This window comes from Leptopilina boulardi, unplaced genomic scaffold (genome assembly GCF_019393585.1).
Source record: "Leptopilina boulardi isolate dan_hultmark-lab unplaced genomic scaffold, ZJU_Lbou_2.1 LbouV2_341, whole genome shotgun sequence".
Lineage (NCBI taxonomy): Eukaryota > Metazoa > Arthropoda > Insecta > Hymenoptera > Figitidae > Leptopilina > Leptopilina boulardi.
Window position 1 is genome coordinate 3,029,721 of NW_026137909.1, and position 21,635 is coordinate 3,051,355.

A 21,635-nucleotide genomic window follows, 5' to 3' on the forward strand; every position below is an offset into this window, starting at 1 on the left:
ACTCTGGACTCGTGTGCTTTGAGTTCGGGGTTCGATTCCCTGGATGGGTAGATTTTTTTCGTAAAGAAATGTTCCCATAATATTACTGTAATATTCTCTTGTAATATTACCTTAATATTACGGTATAATATTACTGCAATATTACTGTAATATTACCTTAATATTAGCGCGTAATATTACAGTAACATTACCGGTAATATTACCATGAGGCGGACATTTTAAGATCACTGTAAGATTACTGTAATATAACAACGTTATATTACGAATCTTACATGTAATATTACCTTGATATTGAGGTAATATTACGTGCTTCTTGGGAGTTCTTGTTTTCGGAATTTTGACTGAGAAACATCGTCTCTCAAATATTTAAATTCATATTACATTTCAATATATATTTCTTGTAATTAAAGAATTAATAGTTAATTATCATATAAAGTTTGGATATTTTCTCAACATTTAATAAATATTATCTAACAAATTGTAAAATATAGTTTTTCCTAAATAATTTGAATTTGAGAACTAATTCTCAGCCGGGGATATAAATATTTTTTATTTAAAAAGTAATTTTAAGTCGGGGATAACTCGTTTCTAGAAAGGTTGATTTTTTGCCAAATCAGTTACGTATACGAATCAATTACTGCAATTTTACGGTGGACTTAAATAAAGGGATTCTAAAGTTATTTCTTTTAATGATAAAACTAATATATTTTCCAGGTTAAGCTTTACAACATTTTTATATAATGCCTGAAAATTAAAATGAAATAAACTACAATTATAATTAATTAACTACAATTATTATTTAAATTAAACAAATTTTTTTTAGTTTAGTTATTTTGCTCTTGTTTAAAATGAATCTACTCTTAAAGGGTGTCAGTGGAAAGGGTGAGGATTAACAAAACAAAACTACAAACTTGAGAAATAGAATAATTCTTTATTATTATTATTACTTACTTACTTAATGCTATTCACAAAACCTTGACGCACAGAAAGGTTTTTTGGTTAAGACTTCGAAATTTCCCAGGCCGCAGTCGTAATAGAACTGAACTGAGGTTCGCCTCAGGTGGTAACTTATTTTTCCCAACACAAGTAATTAATGAATTTTCCAAAAATTTCAAAACAAGTATAATTAAAATGAACAAGGTTTCCAACATAAACGTTTTAACTCAAAAAAATTATCAACAGCTCTTTAAAAAATATATTTTTACTCAATACAAATAAATTATATTTATATTTTGAATAAAAAAACTTCTTTGACTGCAAATTTAAATTTCAGAACAAATCTGTATCTATTATTATATTCGGCTTTATGAGTTGCAAAATTAAAAAAAACGGCAACTTTCTAGGTACATTACAAAAAAATATAGTAAATAATACATTGATTAAATAATTCCCAAGTAGCACGGAATATTGTTTGAATGTCACGGTGATATCAAGTGGGAATATTCTTGTGACATTCAGGCGATATCCGAGGGGGAATTTACTCAGGTAGTCAAGTGTAAACTCTTCCTGTAATAATTGTGTAATATCGTGTAATACCGTGTAATAATGCGTTATTACGGTACTGTAATAACGCAAAAAAATCTGTAATATCTCTGTAATAATGTGTAATACTCTCTAATAACGTGTAATACTTAGTAATAAAGGTAATATGAGGTGTATTGCTGGTAGTCAAGTGTACACGTTTTTAACTTGTAAATTCCCCCTCGGCGATATCATAATGTCCGCTTCATAGGGACATTCCACGGTGATATTTCTGAGACATTCGTATGATACCGAGGGAATATTTCCGTGAAATACATGTAATATTGAGGGGATATCCCTGTGATATTGAGCGGAATATTCCTCTGATATTGAGAGAATATTCGAGTAATATTGATGAGATAATTTAAAAAAATCTAAAAAAAATTTTTTCTATTTTTTTTTCATTTATTTATTTGTTTATTTAAATCAAAACAAACAACATTTTTGAATTTTATAAGTAAAAGGAATATTCTCTTAATATCACTGGAATATTCTCTCAATATCAGAGGAATATTCCCTCAATATCACAGGAATATCCTGCTCAATATCTCACAGGGATATCCCCTCAATATTACATGAATTTCACGAGAATATTCCCTCGGTATAATACAAATATCTAATACAAATCTATCTTTTTTTTGATAAGAAGAAAAATTCGATCAATGGAAGGTAAAGAAAACACATAAAACAGATTTATGTTATTTTGTCAAGTTGCGACGTTTCCATGGTTTGGTTTACCCTCTTCTTTAGGCTAATTTATTCAGCAAAACACCAAATTAATAAATACACAAAATTAAACACATAAATTAAAACACTAGAGTAGAAGGGGGTAATGTAGTGCACTGTTTTTCTAACGGCTCCCGTAGTCGTATTTTTCAACCGATTTTGATCGATGACCGATCATTGGAAAGATAATTTATTAAGCTACATTTATGCTGTACTGCATTTTTTTGCAAGAATTAATGGTGCTGAGCTATAGCCAAAAAACTGAAAGTACTTTTTTTGATGTTTCAAAATTTGTGGGGAAATGTAGTGCACAACATTCTAAGTGCAATAAAAGCACCAAAATATTCAAGGAACGATAGAAAACTAATTTATTTGAAAAAGTTAAGAACTATTAGGTACATAAAATATATAAAAAATTCAAAAATAGTTATTTGTTTAAAAAAAATAAGAAACTGCTAAAATCTGAAAAAAACGTAAACATGAATACAAAATTTTTTTATCGACGAGGACGTTTAGTTCTGTGCTTCAGGACGACTTCATTAACGTCCTCATCGCTAGGTAAGGATCACTCTGAATATTACACATACATTTGAAATGACGCGAGAAGCATAAATAAACAAAAAAATACATACGAATGACACTCCGTCAGTTGCACTACATTTCCCCCAACCGAGTGCACTACATTTCCCCACGACACTTATTTCACGTCGATTACAATAACTAAGTAAATATAAAAAATATTGCCAAAATAATACCAGATTTGTATTCAAACAGTTTTTGTGACAGGTGCATAATAACAACCGTAATGGCTGACATGAGCATGACTTATCACCACACAGCTCTTATACCAACGGCAAGTAATTCGATTCATTCGCTTAGTCGGTAGAGGCGCTGCACTACATTTCCCCCTGCACTACATTACCCCCTTCTACTCTACATTGCAACTAGTCAATGTTAGAATCCATCTTTAAAATTATCGTTAAACATTAAAAAGTAAAACACTACAAAATTAGATATGCGACAATTTTCGTCATTTCAATGCGAGCATCAAGTTAAAATTACTAAATGATACTTAAAACAAAATCCAGACATAATGTTCACTGTAGCCGATAAGAGTAATTCTACAGTTTGCCTTTATAAATCTGTTTACTATAAAAAAGTAAATGATCTCCTTTCAGATTCTTCAACATATACTATTCTTACGAATAACCCATTGTCTGATCTTAAAGAGAATATTTCAAAAATTCTTAAAAAGTTAAATGACAATGATTTTCTTCAATATAAATACCATAATAATCAATTAACCTTAACAGATACAGTTTTACCAAAGTTTTACGGCCTTCCAAAAATTCATAAAGAAGATGTTCCTTTTCGTCCAATAGTTTCTCTTATAAATAGCCCAACTCATTTTTTAGCAAAAGTTTTGTATAATGAACTTAAAAACAACATTAAAGTCACAAATTCTCATATTAACAATAGTTTCGATCTTATTGAAAAATTTGATAAATTAACTATTCCTGACGATTATGTTCTAATGTCTCTTGATGTAAAATAATTGTTTACTAAAATTCTTCTCAGTTTAGTCATTGAAGGTCTTGAATGGAGAATTACATCTTTGTCAAATTGTAAAATGCTTTTCTCCGAAATAGAAAAATGTATAAAATTTATTTTTAATAACACGTTTTTTGTTTTTGATAAAAAATACGATAAACAAATTGCTGCCACTCCAATGGGTTCTCCCATTTTACCACTTTTCGCCGATATTGTAATGGATGATTTGGAATGTGATTGTCTTAACATCTTAAAATCTCAATATGATTGTATTCCATTATTTTACTATAGATATGTTGATCATTATCATTTGCGTTGATAAGAACCATATCGACATGGTCATCAACATTTTTAATTCTTACAATAATAACTTACAGTTTGCTCATGAACTACAAATGGATAATAAAATTAATTTTCTAGATATTACTTTAAATGTTATAAACAATAAATTAACAAATAACTGGTACCAAAAACCAATATCTTCAGGTAGACTTATCAATTACTTCTCAAATCATCCAATTCAACAAAAAATCAACATTGTATACAATCTCGTTGACAGAGCCATTCTTCTTTTTCACCATTGGTTTCATAAGGACAACTTATCAAAAGTAGAAAAATTTTTGATAAATAACGATTACCCCCATCTTTTTTATAAAAAATATATTAAAATCCGTTTAAACAAAATTAGATTTTAAAATAAAGACTCGAATTCCAAAAAAACACGATCTCTGGTTTATAAACAAATTCCTAAAATTTGTTTACCGTTTAACAATTCTCATTTTGCTAAGTTGTCAAAAATTATTAAACCACATAATATTCATTCCATTCCGATTGTTAATAAAAATCTCAAATCTATAACAAAACTCGGAAAAGATAAAACCGAGAAGTGTCAAGAAACGAATGTTGTTTACAAATTTAATTGCAAGAGTTGCCCTGCAAATTATATTGACCAAACAAAACGTTCATTGAACACACGTATCAATGAACATAAAAATATTGAAAACGATAAATCTGTGGTTCGTGCACATCAATTAAATTTTGATCATGACTTCGATTGGAAGAATACCATTATACTTGATCGTGAAAAAAATTTTAAAAAACGCTCTCTTTCCGAAATGATTCATATTTTAAGTAACGATTCTACAATTAATAAGAAAGAAGATATTTGTTTTGTTAATAAAACGTATTTCCCTCTTATTAGAAAATTAAATTCATAATAGAATCGTGAAGGTCTTTTCCTCTATACACTATTTACCTATGAGTTCATTGACTTCCTTTTTTTAACATGTGTGGTATTCCTACAAAACAAATTTTAATTCAGTTTTGACTTAATGCTCGCATCGAAATGACGAAAATTGTCGCGTATCTAATTTTTGTAGTGTTTTAATTTTTAATTTTTAACGTTAATTTTAAAGATGGATTCTAACATTGACTAGTTGCAATGTAATATTATTTTAAATATTCAGGTATTATTATTATTTAGTGTTTTAATTTATGTGTTTAATTTTGTGTATTTATTAATTTGGTGTTTTGTTTAATAAATTAGCCTGAAGAAGATGGTAAACCAAACCATCGAAACGTCGCAACTTGACAAAATAACATAAATCTGTTTTATGGGTTTTCTTTACCTTCCATTGATCGAATTGTACTTCTTATCAAAATATACACTTGAAAGGGAATTTCTCATTCATATTTAAAATCTATCTTTTATTATATTTGGATTGATAAATTGCAAAATTAGAAAAAAAACTGCATCTTTCAATAGGTGCAGAACAAAAAAAGTTAATAAATAACAACAATAAATTGTTTAAACAAATAAAAAATACAATATAATATTTAAAACCACGAAGTAACGAGTTTCAAGTGAATTCAATGTATTGTAAGAAATTATCTTACCATAAATTTTAAATACTTGAAACTGAATTAATAATTCATAAACAGCGTATATTTCTTATCAAAATCGCCAAAGATTCGTAATCAGCGACCCTAAAAACCACTGAGTAACGAGTTTCAAGTCAATTTAATGATTTTTAATTAGAATTGAATTTGACAATGGACTAAAAAAAACATTACCTATATGCTCATTTTGTAACAAAAAAGTATCTTTTTCGAGCACAGTGTTTAAATTCAAATATTATTTTAATACATTACCTATATGCTCATTTTGTAACAAAAAAGTATCTTTTTCGAGCACAGTTTTTAAATTCAAATCCTTAGTCGCCAGGAACAATGAAAAAATCTAACAAAATATTTATCGGCAGAATGTCAGTGCTGTCCTTTTTCTACACTACCAAATAAGAACTTGTCTATATATTAATAAGAAAGCAATAAATTTTAGGTTTTTAATATTATAGAAATTATTTCTTAAAAATAAAAAATTTCATATTAGGAAAAACTATCGGTCCAATAGATAAAACATAATACAAATTATTCTTTAATTCGTCCTAGTATATATACTTTTATTATACAAGTTGTTTCACTATTGAAAATTAATAAAAGAATTTATATTTTGGCAAAAATAAAAGGATACTACATATATAATTTCATTTACTATAAAAATATTGAAAAATATTCATGAAACAATCATCAAACGTCTAAATGTAATCTTCGTGCGCAATAATTAAATATATTTTTGTACTTTATTATTATTATTATTTTTTTGTTCCTTGTTTATTGATTTATACAAATCTAAATTCAAAGTAAATGAATTGCAATTAAATGTATATAAGTTGTGTATTGAAAATAGTTATTTATACAGTAAAATAATTATCATATTTATGCGCAGTATTTTTACTATTTCCAATTAGAAAATAATACAATTTTTCGAAAAATAGTAAAAAACAATAGTACTTAATACTAAATTATAATATATTTTTTATATTTATTAATTTGTAAAATAAACATTTTTAATTTTCTTCAACTTTATTCCATTTCTTCATCAATGGAATTCGATGAAATCGTTGGGAAGTAGGGTTCATACTTCCATTTAGGAAAAACTCTCTTGTAGAGTTTCATCAGCACAGTGTCTTGTGATTTCAATTGACCATCAAAGTGACATTTCATGTGACCATGTGTTCCTGTTGAATAAAATTTTTTTCATTTATTTTACAATATGAGGCAAAATTCCTGAAATGTCCGAACAAAAAATTAAAAGTTCTCCAACTTAATCCATAATTTTCTAAAATGTTGTTATTGGTGGTAAAAGTCTAAAAATCAATTATTATTGAATTTAATAAAATAGTTTTTGAATTACAACATTTTTAATTTTTGACTTTTGAAAAAAAAATTTTTTTTCAATGTACAATATTTATAAGTAGAATGCATAAAAGTTAACATATATATAATGATTTTTAAAGCTTTTTTGACGAGCTACACGCTGTTAATGAAATTTTTTGTTTTTAAATAACATTTGACCTTGAAATTCAAGGTCAAAATGTTAATTTACGTTTATCTCAAAATCGGATTTTTTAAAATTGTTTTTAATTATCTCAATGGAAAGCTTGACTAATTTCCTACAAAACATGTAATTTTCAGAGTGGGATCTTTTAAAGTTTTTGAGATATTAATTAATTAATTAATTAATGTTTATAACAAATGAAATATTTTACAAACGAATAAAGTTACCGTAATTCTGAAGTTAGTAATTGAAAGTTAACGTAATTCCGCATCCAACGAGCCCTATATGAAGTATTTTGGATAAGTAGATTGTTAATAAACAATTAGTTAACATTGCAATTGTTTATTAACAATCTACTTATCCAAAATACTTCATATAGGGCTTGTTAGATGCGGAATTACGTTAACTTTCAATTACTAACTTCAGAATTACGGTAACTTTATTCGTTTGTAAAATATTTCATTTGTTATAAACATTAATTAATTAATTAATTAATATCTCAAAAACTTTAAAAGATCCCACTCTGAAAATTACATGTTTTGTAGGAAATTAGTCAAGCTTTCCATTGAGATAGTTAAAAACAATTTTAAAAAATCCGATTTTGAGATAAACGTAAATTAACATTTTGACCTTGAATTTCAAGGTCAAATGTTATTTAAAAACAAAAAATTTCATTAACAGCGTGTAGCTCGTCAAAAAAGCTTTAAAAATCATTATATATATGTTAACTTTTATGCATTCTACTTATAAATATTGTACATTGAAAAAAATTTTTTTTTTCAAAAGTCAAAAATTAAAAACGTTGTAATTCAAAAACTATTTTATTAAATTCAATAATAATTGATTTTTAGACTTTCACCACCAATAACAACATTTTAGAAAAGTATGGATTAAATTCGAGAACTTTTAATTTTTTGTTCGGACATTTCAGGAATTTTGCCTCATATATACATTTTTATGTATTTTCTTTTATTATTTCATATATCAAAATATATTTTTAAAAATTTTTTTATCACGTTTTTCATATGGGGAATTCCACGGGAAATTTCCATTCAAAAATTTTTTTTTTCGAAATCTATATGAAAAATAAGAAAATACTTATTTTTTAATTTGATAAAAAAATGAAGGAAGTTATGATTTTTTAAATTTTAACGTCATCAACGGCAGTGTATTTTTGAAACATTTTTTTATCTATTGTACGAATGAATAAAAAAATATGCTGTAGGGTCAGTTGGGGTAAATGGGGACAAAAGGTTTTGGAGCTTAATTTACAGTTTTTAAAATTAACTTCAACGTCAATATTTTAACCTCCGATCACCTGCAACAGGTTTTGAGTATTGCGAAGCTTTTATCTTGACAATTGTCAGCAAGATAAAAAAAGTTATCGCTCAATGCATAAAAACTTGAAAATCAAAGTCAAACTATTTTAGTATTTTGTCTCGCATTTCAAAGAAAACAGACTTAAAAATCATACCAAATTTTTTTTCTTATTCCTTATGACTTTTATAACAGAAATTCTCTTGAATTTTTGATTTTTGTCAATTTTGTAACAAGTTGAGAGTAGGAGAGTGTTTGGTGTATTTTTGAGGGTTATAAAATAAAGGAAACAGTAAAAAGTGAGCGTGGGTGTTTTCTTTTATTGGAGCAGATCCCGAAGAGATTCCTGTCCATTTCGAGTAATCACAACAACGGGGTTTTTGTCAACTTGTTGGATTCAAAGAGTTTGGAAGGATCACCAGAGGGTCTTTTTGTGAATTTGTCGTCGTAGGTAAATCCAACTTTGTTGTGTCGTGTCCCTTTTCTCGACAGAATCTTCTCTGAGAGTTATTTTGTTGATTTTGAGGTTATTTTGTGATTTTTCTGGTTGTAACGATGTGAATCGTTACTTATATTAAATTGCGTGAGTTAGCGTCTTATCCCTCTCGATCAGTCAGCTGTTCGTTTGTTGTCATAGCAAGTCTCGAGATAGGAATTCACGCACGTGTGTGTAGAGTAAAGGTCTCATTGTCAGCGTTGGTTCCCGTTTCCCGAGACAGGTTGCCGCCAAGTTCGTCAGCGAAAAGGATGGAGCGACAGGGGTTGACAAGGATGGATTTTTTATATATAAAGAGTATTTTGTTTTCGTCAGCGTTAGTATTTGATCGGGTAAAGTGGATAATTTTCCGGAATTAGTTTCGTTATCGCGAAGAGTGAAAAATTTGCTTTCATCGACAATGGAGGTATATCAGCGTCACTTTGCGAAACTTTTGGAAAATCCGAATATTAGCGCAAATTGGCAATCGATAACGCGTATGCCTATCAGTGACGTCGTGAGAGAACTGATGAGTCATAATGTGAGTACATTAGGTTCGTTGCAGGTATTGCGCGAGCGTTTATTGCGTGCACGGGCAAGACTAGTTTTTGGCGAAATATTTTTTGTTCCGTGGATAAAAAGATTTGATGCTAGCGATTCGGAGGAGGTTTTTCTAGTGGAGGCTATGCCGGATCTAGATAAATTACCTATACCGGAAGTGCATTTGACAAACGATCAAATTGACACGAACGACGAAGTGGGGGTGAATCTGGGCGATGACGTTGCCAGCGGCGTGGATTATAACACCGGGTTAGATCAGCAGATACTAACGACTAGTGAGTCAGCGGGTATGACTCCAGCCATAATATCAGCGGCTGATACGGCTGTTAGCAGTGCGGTGTCTAATGTAACGTCAGTAGCGCCGACGGTGACAAGTGGAACGTCTGGGACGTCTCCAACAGTAACTTGGGCATTACCGAGCTCTGGCGTGGCTACGCCAAATTTTGTGCCACCTATAGGGAGGTTTAGTCAATTCGACACTCGAATGTGCTATATCCCCATAACGGTACGGTGTTTACCCATAACACTAATACCGAGGTTAATTGGGCGCCGAGGCCTCCCGAACAAAATAGTCAGCGTCAGGGACTAGCGCTACGGAATTCAGCGTCGACTCCGCCTATGCAGGGTACCGATAGTAACCTAGGTTTAGGTACGGTACCAAAAGTTTCACAACCACAAAACTCATTCAGCGAACCTCCCTTAAGTTTCCCAGATCAGTGTCATGATCGCGTGTCCGGTCTGGTCAACGATATTAAAAAGGTTTTAGACCCGCCCGAAAGCGATGAGTGGGCAAAGAGACCCACACAGCACAACATCTTACACCAGGCCTACAGCAGGCTTACATGTAAGGTTTGTAAGGTAACATCGTAAGCCCATAGTAGACTTACAGTAAACCAAAAATGTCCGCCTTACAGTAAGCTTACATGGTAGGGTCGAGGTAAGCTTACATGGTAGGGTCGAGGTAAGCTTACACGGTAAGGTCGAGGTAAGCTTACACGGTAAGGTCGAGGTAAGCTTACATGGTTGGGTCGAGGTAAGCTTACATGGTAGGGTCGAGGTAAGCTTACATGGTAGGGTCGAGGTAAGCTTACATGGTAGGGTCGAGGTAAGCTTACACGGTAAGGTCGAGGTAAGTTTATGAGTAAAGGCTGTGGTAAGGTTATTATTAAGTTGTAAGGTTGAGGTAAGGTTGTGGTAAGCTTACAAGGTAAGGCAAGTTATATTCAAATAATAATATTAATAATAAATAAATATTCAATAAAAAAATTTTTCTTTTGCCTTATTCTATTTTGGGAACCTATCATTTCGCAGAAAGTTTTGAAAACAAATTTAGGAGGAGTAGGATTCGAACCCGGGACCGAAGTATATACCTAACAACCTAACCAACTGAGCTAAACGGGGAACTGACAATGAGAAAAGTAATCTTACTTTTAAAGTGGAACCAAGAAGATAATCAACTCCTTAAAAGCAAGATTACTTTTCTCATTGTCAGTTCCCCGTTTAGCTCAGTTGGTTAGGTTGTTAGGTATATACTTCGGTCCCGGGTTCGAATCCTACTCCTCCCAAATTTATTTTCAAAACTTTCTGCGAAATGATAGGTTCCCAAAATAGAATAAGGCAAAAGAAAAATTTTTTTATTGAATATTTATTTATTATTAATATTATTATTTGAATATAACTTGCCTTACCTTGTAAGCTTACCACAACCTTACCTCAACCTTACAACTTAATAATAACCTTACCACAGCCTTTACTCATAAGCTTACCTCGACCTTACCGTGTAAGCTTACCTCGACCCTACCATGTAAGCTTACATCGACCCTACCATGTAAGCTTACCTCGACCCTACCATGTAAGCTTACCTCGACCTTACCGTGTAAGCTTACCTCGACCTCACCGTGTAAGCTTACCTCGACCCTACCATGTAAGCTTACCTCGACCCTACCATGTAAGCTTACTGTAAGGTGGACATTTTAGGTTTACTGTAAGTCTACTATGGGCTTACGATGTTACCTTACAAACCTTACATGTAAGCCTGCTGTAGGCCTGGTGTAAGATGTTGTGCTGTGTGGGGAGGTAGGAGGGAGGAAGCTAAATCTTATGGGGGGAGCCATATCGGTAACACAGAGCAAAATTTTAACTATGGGGAAAACCGGGAAAATAGCGCGAATCAGTGTAGGGATGGCCTTTCACATAGCGGTAACTCAGCGCGAGGCCATTATGCAGCACTTTTAAACTTGTCTTCGGATGAGTCAGGATCGGAGGACGAATATGGCCCAAACCAGGCTCACTATGGGCAGGGACCGGGTACGCGCGAAATCTCGGGTGCACGCGCAGCTAAGCTTTTAAAGAGCTGGAATTTAAAATTTTCAGCGTCCGATAAAGAAGATCCGGGCGAATTTTTAATTCGCGTGCAGGATTGTAGAGAATGTTACCAAATCTGCGACCAAGAGCTACTAGCGGCAATCCCTAGCGTGTTATTAAATTCAGCGAGTCGTTGGTATCATGTCACCAGAAGAGAAATTAGATCGTGGCGAGTTTTCAAAAAGTTATTCTTAAGAGAATTCAGCGGCGATATCTACGAGGAGGATTTGTGGGAAGAATTAAAAGCGCGCACTCAGGCAAAAGAAGAGCGAATTTCTTCTTATTTAAGCAGCCTTCGTTTAATTTCTCAACAATTTAAACGTCCGATTTCAGCGTCTAAAATGTTGAAGATCGTGTTTAGAGGGTTGACACCATAGTACCGCCGATTCATAGCAACGTATGAGAACATTTCGCTTAGCGAATTGGAGAAAACTTTGCATCGCTACGAGCACATACGCGAAATAGATAAACGTTATGCCCCACCTCCCCCCAAAGATAAAATGAGAGTACCGTCAGCGGCTCCTTCTGGAGTAAATAAGGCGCACAAAATAGATGCGTTATTAGATATTTCAGCGTCGGAATCGGAAGGGGACGGTAGTGCCCCCAAACCCCCCAAAAAGAAAAAGAGTAAGAAAAAGTCTCCGAAACAAAAGGATTCATGCGTGAAGGAAAACGAACCCGTGGTTGAAGCATTTAGGGCGGATCAAGCGCCACCTAGGGGAACTAACGGGAATCAATCTAAGTCGTTGCCTCCTAGACCTGCTCAAGGTGTTCCCAATAGCGGACCACCCAGACCCCAGGTTGGACCTAATTATGGGCAGAAGCGTGGCCCTCAATGGGGACCTAAGAGTGATGCTGGTCAGTCAGCGTCAAATCAGCGTCCGTACTTTGCCCCCTGTAGTGTCTGTCAGGTGGTCGGCCACCGAGCTTCAGCGTGTCCGATGAGAGTGTGTTTTGCGTGCAATAAGGCAGGTCATTTTGCAGCGCAATGTCCAAACAAGGGACAGCCCCAACAAAGTGTTGAGAGTTGTCAAGTATGCGGTACCCATGGGACAGTGTTTTCACAATGTCCGAACTGTGTCGCGTTAAGACAGTGGATGGAAAACTGTCAAGGGGGGGGGGGATCCAATGACCTTCCCCCCCGTTAGCTAATCAGCCTCGATAGTCAGCGCTCCATTCGTTAAAAATGATTGTTTTCTGCGGGTTAAATTAATGGAATACTCGGAACCAAGCAACGATTCGGGAAGTAGTCAGCGTATTGTTCAGGGGTCTGAACAGCGTATAATTAGCGCCGACTTTGCGACTAGTGAGGACGTGTGTCGTGGACAACGCCCAGAGTCACTAGTGAATGATGTTCAAAGGTTTGAACATACTGTTCTAAACAGCAATAATATTCCGATTAGGGAGGACGTGTGTTGTGAGCAACGTCCAATAACTAGTGTTATGTTCTCGACAGTAGCGGTTTGCGTCCAGACCCCGAGAAGATAGCGCCAGTTGTTGAGTACCCTGCACCGCAGAATTTAAAACAATTAAGGCGTTTCCTCGGTATGGTCGGATGGTACTCGCGTTTCATTGAAAATGATAGCGAATTAAAGGTGCCATTGTTACGTCTGTTACGGAAAGACCGAAAATGGGAGTGGGAGGACTACCAAAATGAAGCGTTTTTGGCATTGAAATCTAAACTGGTATCAGCGCCGGTTTTAGCTCGACCTGATTTTAGTAAACCGTTTACGATTCAATGCGACGCGAGCGATTTCGCGATTGGGGCGATCCTTACCCAAGAGTCAGCGGATGGTGAACACCCCATAGTTTATATCATTAAAGCGTTATCAGCGTCTCAGAAGAATTATAGCGTGACCGAGAAAGAGTGTCTTGCACTGCTTTGGGCCATCAAAAAGTTTAGACCGTACATTGAGGGGTATAAATTTACGGTGATTACGGACCACAGCGCGCTTAAGTGGTTACGTAACCTCAAAGACCCCACAGGTAGGCTAGCAAGATGGGCCCTCGAGTTATAACAGTGGGATTTCGATATCGTGCATAGGAGGGGAATTCACCATAATGTTTCTTTATGCTTTATCGAGAATGTTCGAAGAAAGCGAGGAACTGTCTGCGTTCGAAACGGTTAGCGACCCATGGTATTTAAAACGTAAGGAATTAGTCGAGAAATTTCCCTAACGTTTTCCAGGGTGGACGGTAGAGGGTGATAAGTTGTATCGACACAAAGCTTGTCCGATTTTGTCGCCCTTCTCGAACGATGAAAAAGGTTGGAAGTTAGTAGTACCAGCGGAATTTAGAGAGCGTGTCATTAGCGACGCACATAACGAGTTGTCAGCGGGACACTTAGGTGTCGAGAAAACGTATAAGCGCGTTGCTGATGATTATTATTGGCAGGGAATTTGGGTCGACGTCCATAATTTCGTTAAGTCGTGTGATGATTGCCAGCGTTTTAAAGTGTCTCAGGAGGGACCTCAAGGGTTGATGGGTCAGCGTGTGGTTGAGCATCCGTGAGTGGTAGTTGCGGCGGATTGTATGGAGTTTCCGCCTAGTAAGAGTCAGTGCCGCCATCTAGTGGTGTTTCAGGATTTGTTTTCTCGGTGGATCGAGGTCAAACCGATTAGGTCAGCGGACGGAAAGTCGATAGCCCGAGCTTTCGAGGAATTAGTAGTATTTCGTTGGAACACTCCGCGTTTTTTGTTGACCGATAATGGTAAAGAATTTGCCAACAAAGTCCTGAAAGCTACATTGGAAGAATATGGCGTGCAACATTTGACGACTCCACCCTACCACCCACAGGCCAACCCGGTGGAGAGGAGTAACCGTACCCTCAAAACCATGATCGCGACGTTCGTTGGTGCGGACCATCGCGACTGGGACAAACATGTCCATGAGTTCCGACATGCTGTTAACACGGCTGTGCAGTCATCGACTAAAGCGTCGCCAGCGTTCTTGAATTACGGTCGTCAGCCAGAGCCGGTCAAGAGTCTACGTCGTGAAGTCGAGAAAATAAGCGAAATTCAGCGTCTTGATCCGGAATTATGGGTCGATCGCATGAAATGTTTGGACGCTTTGCGCGATCTGGTAGCCAGATTTATAGATTCAGCGAGGGAAAAGCAAACGGCTCACTATAATCGGAATAAGCGTGAAGCGGTTTTCAGCGTTGGTGATCGTGTTTCATGGCGGACACATAAGTTGTCTAATGCGGCACAAAGGTTTTCGGCCAAATTAGCACCCAAGTATGAAGGTCCGTATGAAATAATAAAGCAGTTGTCAGCGTCGGTTTACGAGTTAAAATCCGAAGATAATCGCCGTGTTGCTAAGGTGCATGTTTCTGACTTGAAACGGTTTGTACCTCCTCGTTGCGGGCATTCTTAGGGAATAACAACTTGATGTTTATTTGTTTCAGGTGTTGAATGCCAGCGTGCCGTCGGGAGTCGGCAAGGAGTCACCATCCCCGCAATTCTAAGCGTGCCACCAGGAGTCATAAGATGTGGAGGAGTTCCGCCGCACACCGTCGACAGTGGTCGGGTCGGCAAGATGTGGCTCGCCGTAGCCTTCCCGAATTCCCGCCACGCATGGATGTCGCCCGGAAGTATCTCTTGGACGAAATTGCGGAGGCAAGCGAGGCTTCGTCGCCAAGAGCTTCCGGGGCGAGCAAAAAATTACCGTCGGTGTTGGCGGAAAGCGCCGTAACGCGGTCTCTCGGTGCTGTCCCCAAAACGCAGCGTCAGAGGTCAGAGTCCGTTTCGAAGGCAACGGATAAACCTATCGTCCGGAGCGTCGAAAAGGTTCGAATCCCGCTTGAATCGATGGCTGAGAGCAAGGAGGCTCAGGAGAGTCGGCAAGCGGTGGCCGAATTGGACCAAGTCCTTCTGGACTCTCCCCCCCCAGAAAGAGAGGTCCAAGGTGGACGAGCTGAGGGCCAGGCAGAAGGAGGAGATTCGTCGTCGGAGGGAGGGCCAGCTCTGTAAGGAGGATTTCGTTTCTGGGCGCTCATCATCGGCGGCACGAGCCGTCCGCTCAAAGTTGTCCGCAGAGCCTGAACCAGGACCTCCATTACGGTCCTCTACGGTAACCACTACATGTCAGCGCCGTTCGAGATCCCCGCAATTTCAGCGTCCGTCCAACCCGTCAGCCAGTCAGAGCAGGTCGGACGATCGAGCTTCTCTGCCGATCATTCGACATGGCAGAATGTTTGGCGGATTGGACGTTATTCCCACGGATCGGGAATTGGATTCGCCAAAGAACGCGTGCCATAACTGTGGGCAGAAGGGACATCGCTTGACGGAGTGTCCCCAAGAGTTGGGCTCGTTCTGTTGGAATTGTGGCAGGCGAGGAGTTGTCCTCTCTTCGTGCCCACGTTGTGCCAGGGTGCACAAAAAGGACATGGTTCGCCAGTTCGGTGAGGCCAGTTATGATGAACATCGGCGACGTCGCGCCGACTATTTCGAGGAGTGGCACCAAGTTCAGCAACAATATGAGCGAGGTATTCAGCGTGCGTCCCTGTTGCGGGACACTGACGCTATCCCTCGTCCGTCTCTCGTAGCAGGGACAGCGGTTAGTCGGCCTTACAATAGGGGTACTAATCGAGGTCTTTTACAGATTAGTGCCTCCGCCGATTTGCCTTCATCGAGCCCTTTGTCAGCGTCCAGAGAGAGTGGGTCTCTTCTGGAGGATTTGCGGCTATTGGAGAACCAGTTGGCCAGAATAATTGGCTCAAATGGCGCGGGCTCAATTTTTGGAGGAGCGACGGCCCAAACACTCCCCCTATTATTAGTTTTTGTATCCCCCCCTCTTTTGAAATAAATCTGTTCTTTGATATCGGCGTTTAATTTCGTTTTGGGTTTGATCGGCGATAATAGCGGGCTATTATCGGCCTAGGGGAGGGATTTGTAACGATGTGAATCGTTACTTATATTAAATTGCGTGAGTTAGCGTCTTATCCCTCTCAATCAGTCAGCTGTTCGTTTGTTGTCAGCGTGCTATGAACAGGTGTTCATAGCAAGTCTCGAGATAGGAATTCACGCACGTGTGTGTAGAGTAAAGGTCTCATTGTCAGCGTTGGTTCCCGTTTCCCGAGACAGGTTGCCGCCAAGTTCGTCAGCGAGAAGGATGGAGCGACAGGGGTTGACAAGGATGGATGAGAGCGGGCCCTCTTTTTGGTGGTGATTTTGGGCAGTTTTGGCGGGGTCGATAGTCTGTCGATATTTTGCAGTGATCGAGTCAAGTCATTATTGTCCGTAGTTGTACATACTAATTACTTGTCGTTATTGTATTAAGTGCAGTTGCACAGTATTATTATCTCAATTATTATAATAAATAGAAGTTAATTAACAGTAGTTTAAAGTGATTTTCAATACCCTTGACTATATTCTGTCAGCGTCGTCGTCGTCCGGCAGTCCTTTGGTCAACGTAGCTGAGTCGTATTGTAATCTTGTGAATCATAAATGCACCAGTGATTCTTGTTGGTTGTGAATCTCCCTTTGAGAATTTTTCTTAGTAAGTTTTTGAGTGTTTCGATAATGTGGACGGTGCAAGCGGGTTTTCCATAACGCGCGAAAGTCCATCATTACATGGCTTACCAATTCCATTCAAAAATTGGCTGGCGTCTAACAATTATCACGTTGGGTTATCTTTTTGTAACTTAAAAATGGGTTGTTAATTAAGACATATTAAATTAATTCAATAATTTCGTTATAATCTTAATATTAAAGTCTTGTCACAGTAACCCCACAATTACAAAAAATACAAATAATATTTCCAAATTTCTATAAAATTATTAAAGATTCTAATATTGATAAATTTACTATAAAACTTATAGATTTAATTTATATTTTACATAAAACAGACGAATTTAAAATTACAAAAAATAATTTTATAATTCAATTTCAAGTATCAGAAATAGAAATAAAAAAAAGTTAAAAATTATGATGAAATATTTGAAATTTCTTGTAGTGAACCGAACTGTTATATATTTGAATCGTCCGCACTATTATAGTTATAACAAGCGCCGCTAGTCAGCGAGGTCGCTACACGAGAAATGTTCGTCTCCTCTTTACATATATTTATCATTATTCGAATACGAAACGCATCGCGAGTTCAGTCTACAAAGAGTGCTTTGTAAAGTGAAAATAAACGAAGATCTGTATGAAAAGAAAAAGTGACATTGAAATTAAAATTGAATTCAAATAAGATGAGAAAATTAAAATATTAGAAAAATATTTGATATTTTGTAAAAATAAAATTAAAATTAATAATGTATGCATATAAATAAAATTAATTAATGAATGTATACATAAGAAATTATAAATGATGAGAAAATAAAATAAAATTAATTAAAAAGCGCTAATACACAATCAATATATTTCAGAAAATGACTCATTAGAAAGATTATGGAATGACTTGAACCATACATTGGGTTTAAATAAAAATCACCCGAATGATGAGATTATAGTAATAATAGAAAAAGATAATGTGACACTAAAAGTCAAAGATAATGGAGTTTATCGTACAGGAAGAGTTTAGAAACAATATTATATAAAATGCATTTTTTTAAAAACTCTTGAGTATAAATTATAAAAACGAGAAATTTACATTGAGGTATGTACTTGATGTTCAGTATATACCAAAATGTATCTTAGATCAAATACTATGATGGTCTTGCTGTGCGGATTATTTGGTATTTGATCGTTCTTCAATTAGTCATACTTGATGTACGGTCAACTAACTTTAGAACATAGTCCTTTAAAATTAACATATTAAAATTAATTTACTATAGAAAAACGCATGATGATAAATATGGAATGAAAGGCGTTACAGTCGTGGTACGAAGAGCAAATTCTACAAGGACAAACTCCGATCATGCCAAGGACTTTCTCGGGAAGTTCGGTAACAGAGTTAATGAAAATCGATGAGGTAGATGAGCTAAATGAGGTGTTAGATGAAGATGTTGAGATGAAAATCAACAATGAAAATCTAGAGACAGGTGAGACAGGAGAGAGGAAAGAAGAGAAAGATGAGAAAGAAGAGACAATTGGTAAACAACAAGATGCGAAAACCGAACTTCAAAAATACGGTAATTTAAAATCAAACTCTGAAAAGCTTAAACCCAAACCTATTATTACAAGTGAAAACAAATGTAATATAAATATTCAAAAATTTAAATTAACTAGAAATACTGAGACCTCTAATACTGTTTCCCAAATTAATACAAATAAAACCCTTACAGTTGATCATAAATTCGAAATACAAGATAACAAAGTCGATAAACTTCTTGGCGTGATACATAATTTCTGCAATCTTTCGGTGAAAACGGTTGAACAACTATCTGGTGCTGTTGTTCAAATGAAGGAGGTTCTGATCAACATCCAAAAAAAAATCTGTAAACTCTGACACTTTAAAAGATTTGTCGAGTTTATACAGAGAAAATTACGAGAGACAATTAGACAAAACTCATGACACGGTGTGTATGTTGGGCGATATAGCCAAAACATTTCAAAATGCACACAAGGACACAAGACAAAATATAAGAAAGATAAGCGATGAAAATCCAACATTGCAGAAAAAGGAAACAAGTAATCTAAAAGATTAGCTCACAACTAAGATTAAAAATAAATTAAAAGGGACTGTTGAAAATTTTAAAGAAAAAGATACGAGTAATAATTCGATAAATAAAGAAAGTAATATTAAAAACGTCAATGTCAATGACATAGTTAAATTTGAAATAATAAACAAAGGGGGGAATTACAAAAGAAATTATAAATTAACAAATAATGTTAAATTTGAAAATTTTCGAGATTATTTCACTTCGGAGTTGAGATCCAATGACCTTTTGCATGTGATTGAAGAGAATCATAATAACGATGAGATTAATGAAAAATTATTAAGTGAACAAAAATTTAAAGTACGTGATATTTTGATTAATCATTTGGATAATAATTATCATGCAAAGGTCATGCAATTTCAAGATTCGAAGGAAATTTTAAACAAACTTGCTGAAATTAAAAGATGCGAAATTAATGTAAATTCACATTCAGTTAAAAAACAATTATATAATATGAAATATATATTCGGTAAAACAACGGCGGGAGAATTTATCGAAAAATTTGAAGATACTATAGGAAGCTATGAAAATGCTGAGGGTTCTGTTCCTTTTTCTGACAATGAGAAAAGAGATGCATTTTACAATGCAATTATGGTTTCAGTACCTTCTGTACAGACCATTGAATTTGTTTCTAAAAATACGAAAGGTAAAAGTATTTCTTATGATGACCCTGGCGGATTCGATTTGCGTAATGTCTACTTAACTAAGCGGACTTTAGGTAGACATTAGGTAGACATGTAAAAAAACGTATAAAAAAGCTATTAATCGACTTATTATGATAAAAAAAAGTTGATAAAAGGGTAAATGAATGTTTATAGAGTAAATTCGTACAAAATTTGTAATTAATAAAGCAATAAATAATTAATAATGAATGGAAATGTGCGCGAGGTACCTGATCAGTTCAGCTGTACAATTATTTTCGTGCTATTTTCATGAAAAGAATATAAATTAACTGCAAAAACAATTGATATTTATAAAAAAGTGTAAAATTGATTTAATTTTACTGTTTGCAATACGAATTATTAAATAATAATTAAGTTTTTATCAAATGTGAATAGTGTTGTGAAAACCTGTGAAAACTAATGAGTTACTACATTACCGATCGCATATGATAATAAAAAGTTCTCGATGAGTGTAACAAAAAAGCTGCAATCATGTCCGTAATTTTGGACGAGAAACAATTATGAAATCAATATTTATTTGTATAACTTTATTCTGCATTTTAAAATTCACTTTTTATTTTCTTTCAAAGCAAAAGCTTGGAAGAAAACATGCTCGCACTGTATTGTAAAAACTGGTGGCGCCATCTCTCATATGCGATCGGTAATGTAGTAACTCATTAGTTTTCACAACACTATTCACATTTGATAAAAACTTAATTATTATTTAATAATTCGTATTGCAAACAATAAAATTAAATCAATTTTACACTTTTTATAAATATCAATTGTTTTTGCAGTTAATTTATATTCTTTTCATGAAAATAGCCCGAAAATAATTGTACAGCTGAACTGATCAGGTACCTCGCGCACATTTCCATTCATTATTAATTATTTATTGCTTTATTAATTACAAATTTTGTACGAATTTACTCTATAAACATTCATTTACCCTTTTATCAACTTTTTTTTATCATAATAAGTCGATTAATAGCTTTTTTATACGTTTTTTTACATGTCTACCTAATGTCTACCTAAAGTCCGCTTAGTTAAGTAGACATTACGCAAATCGAATCCGCCAGGGGAGTTAAAACTATTAATTATGCAGGATGAGACAACAAGAAAAGAAAAAGATGACGAGAAAGATGTGAAAGCTGCAAATATGATCAAGAAAGAACCAACAACGAGGTGTTTTGAGTGTCAACATTCAGGACACAAAGCAGCAGACTGTCCTAATCGTGGACTAGGATACAAATGTTACAAATGTAACAAATTTGGAAATCACATTGCTTCTCAATGTACAAACAATAACAAATTATAGTTTTAATTTACATTTTACATAAAACAGACGAATTTAAAATTACAAAAAATAAGTTTGTAAGTCAATTTCATGTATCAGAAATAGAAATAAAAAAAAGTTAAAAATTATGATGAAATATTTGAAATTTCTTATAGTGAACA

At 34.9% G+C, this 21,635-nt stretch overlaps 1 protein-coding gene across 2 annotated transcripts in view; it reads right to left on the reverse strand.

The window, feature by feature from the left end:
* Positions 1–21,635, reverse strand: part of LOC127285794 (pre-rRNA-processing protein TSR1 homolog) — a 141,584-nt gene that overhangs the window by 19,907 nt on the left and 100,042 nt on the right. Inside the window, exon 12 of one of the 2 annotated variants that reach the window (XM_051311970.1) lies at positions 6,513–6,875. The exons of the other annotated variant lie outside the window; for it this stretch is intronic. Within the exon in view, the coding sequence (XP_051167927.1) occupies positions 6,721–6,875 (155 nt within the window). The 3' untranslated portion in view covers positions 6,513–6,720. Of the gene's footprint in view, positions 1–6,512; positions 6,876–21,635 lie in introns of those variants that run through there. 2 annotated transcript variants of the gene reach the window in all.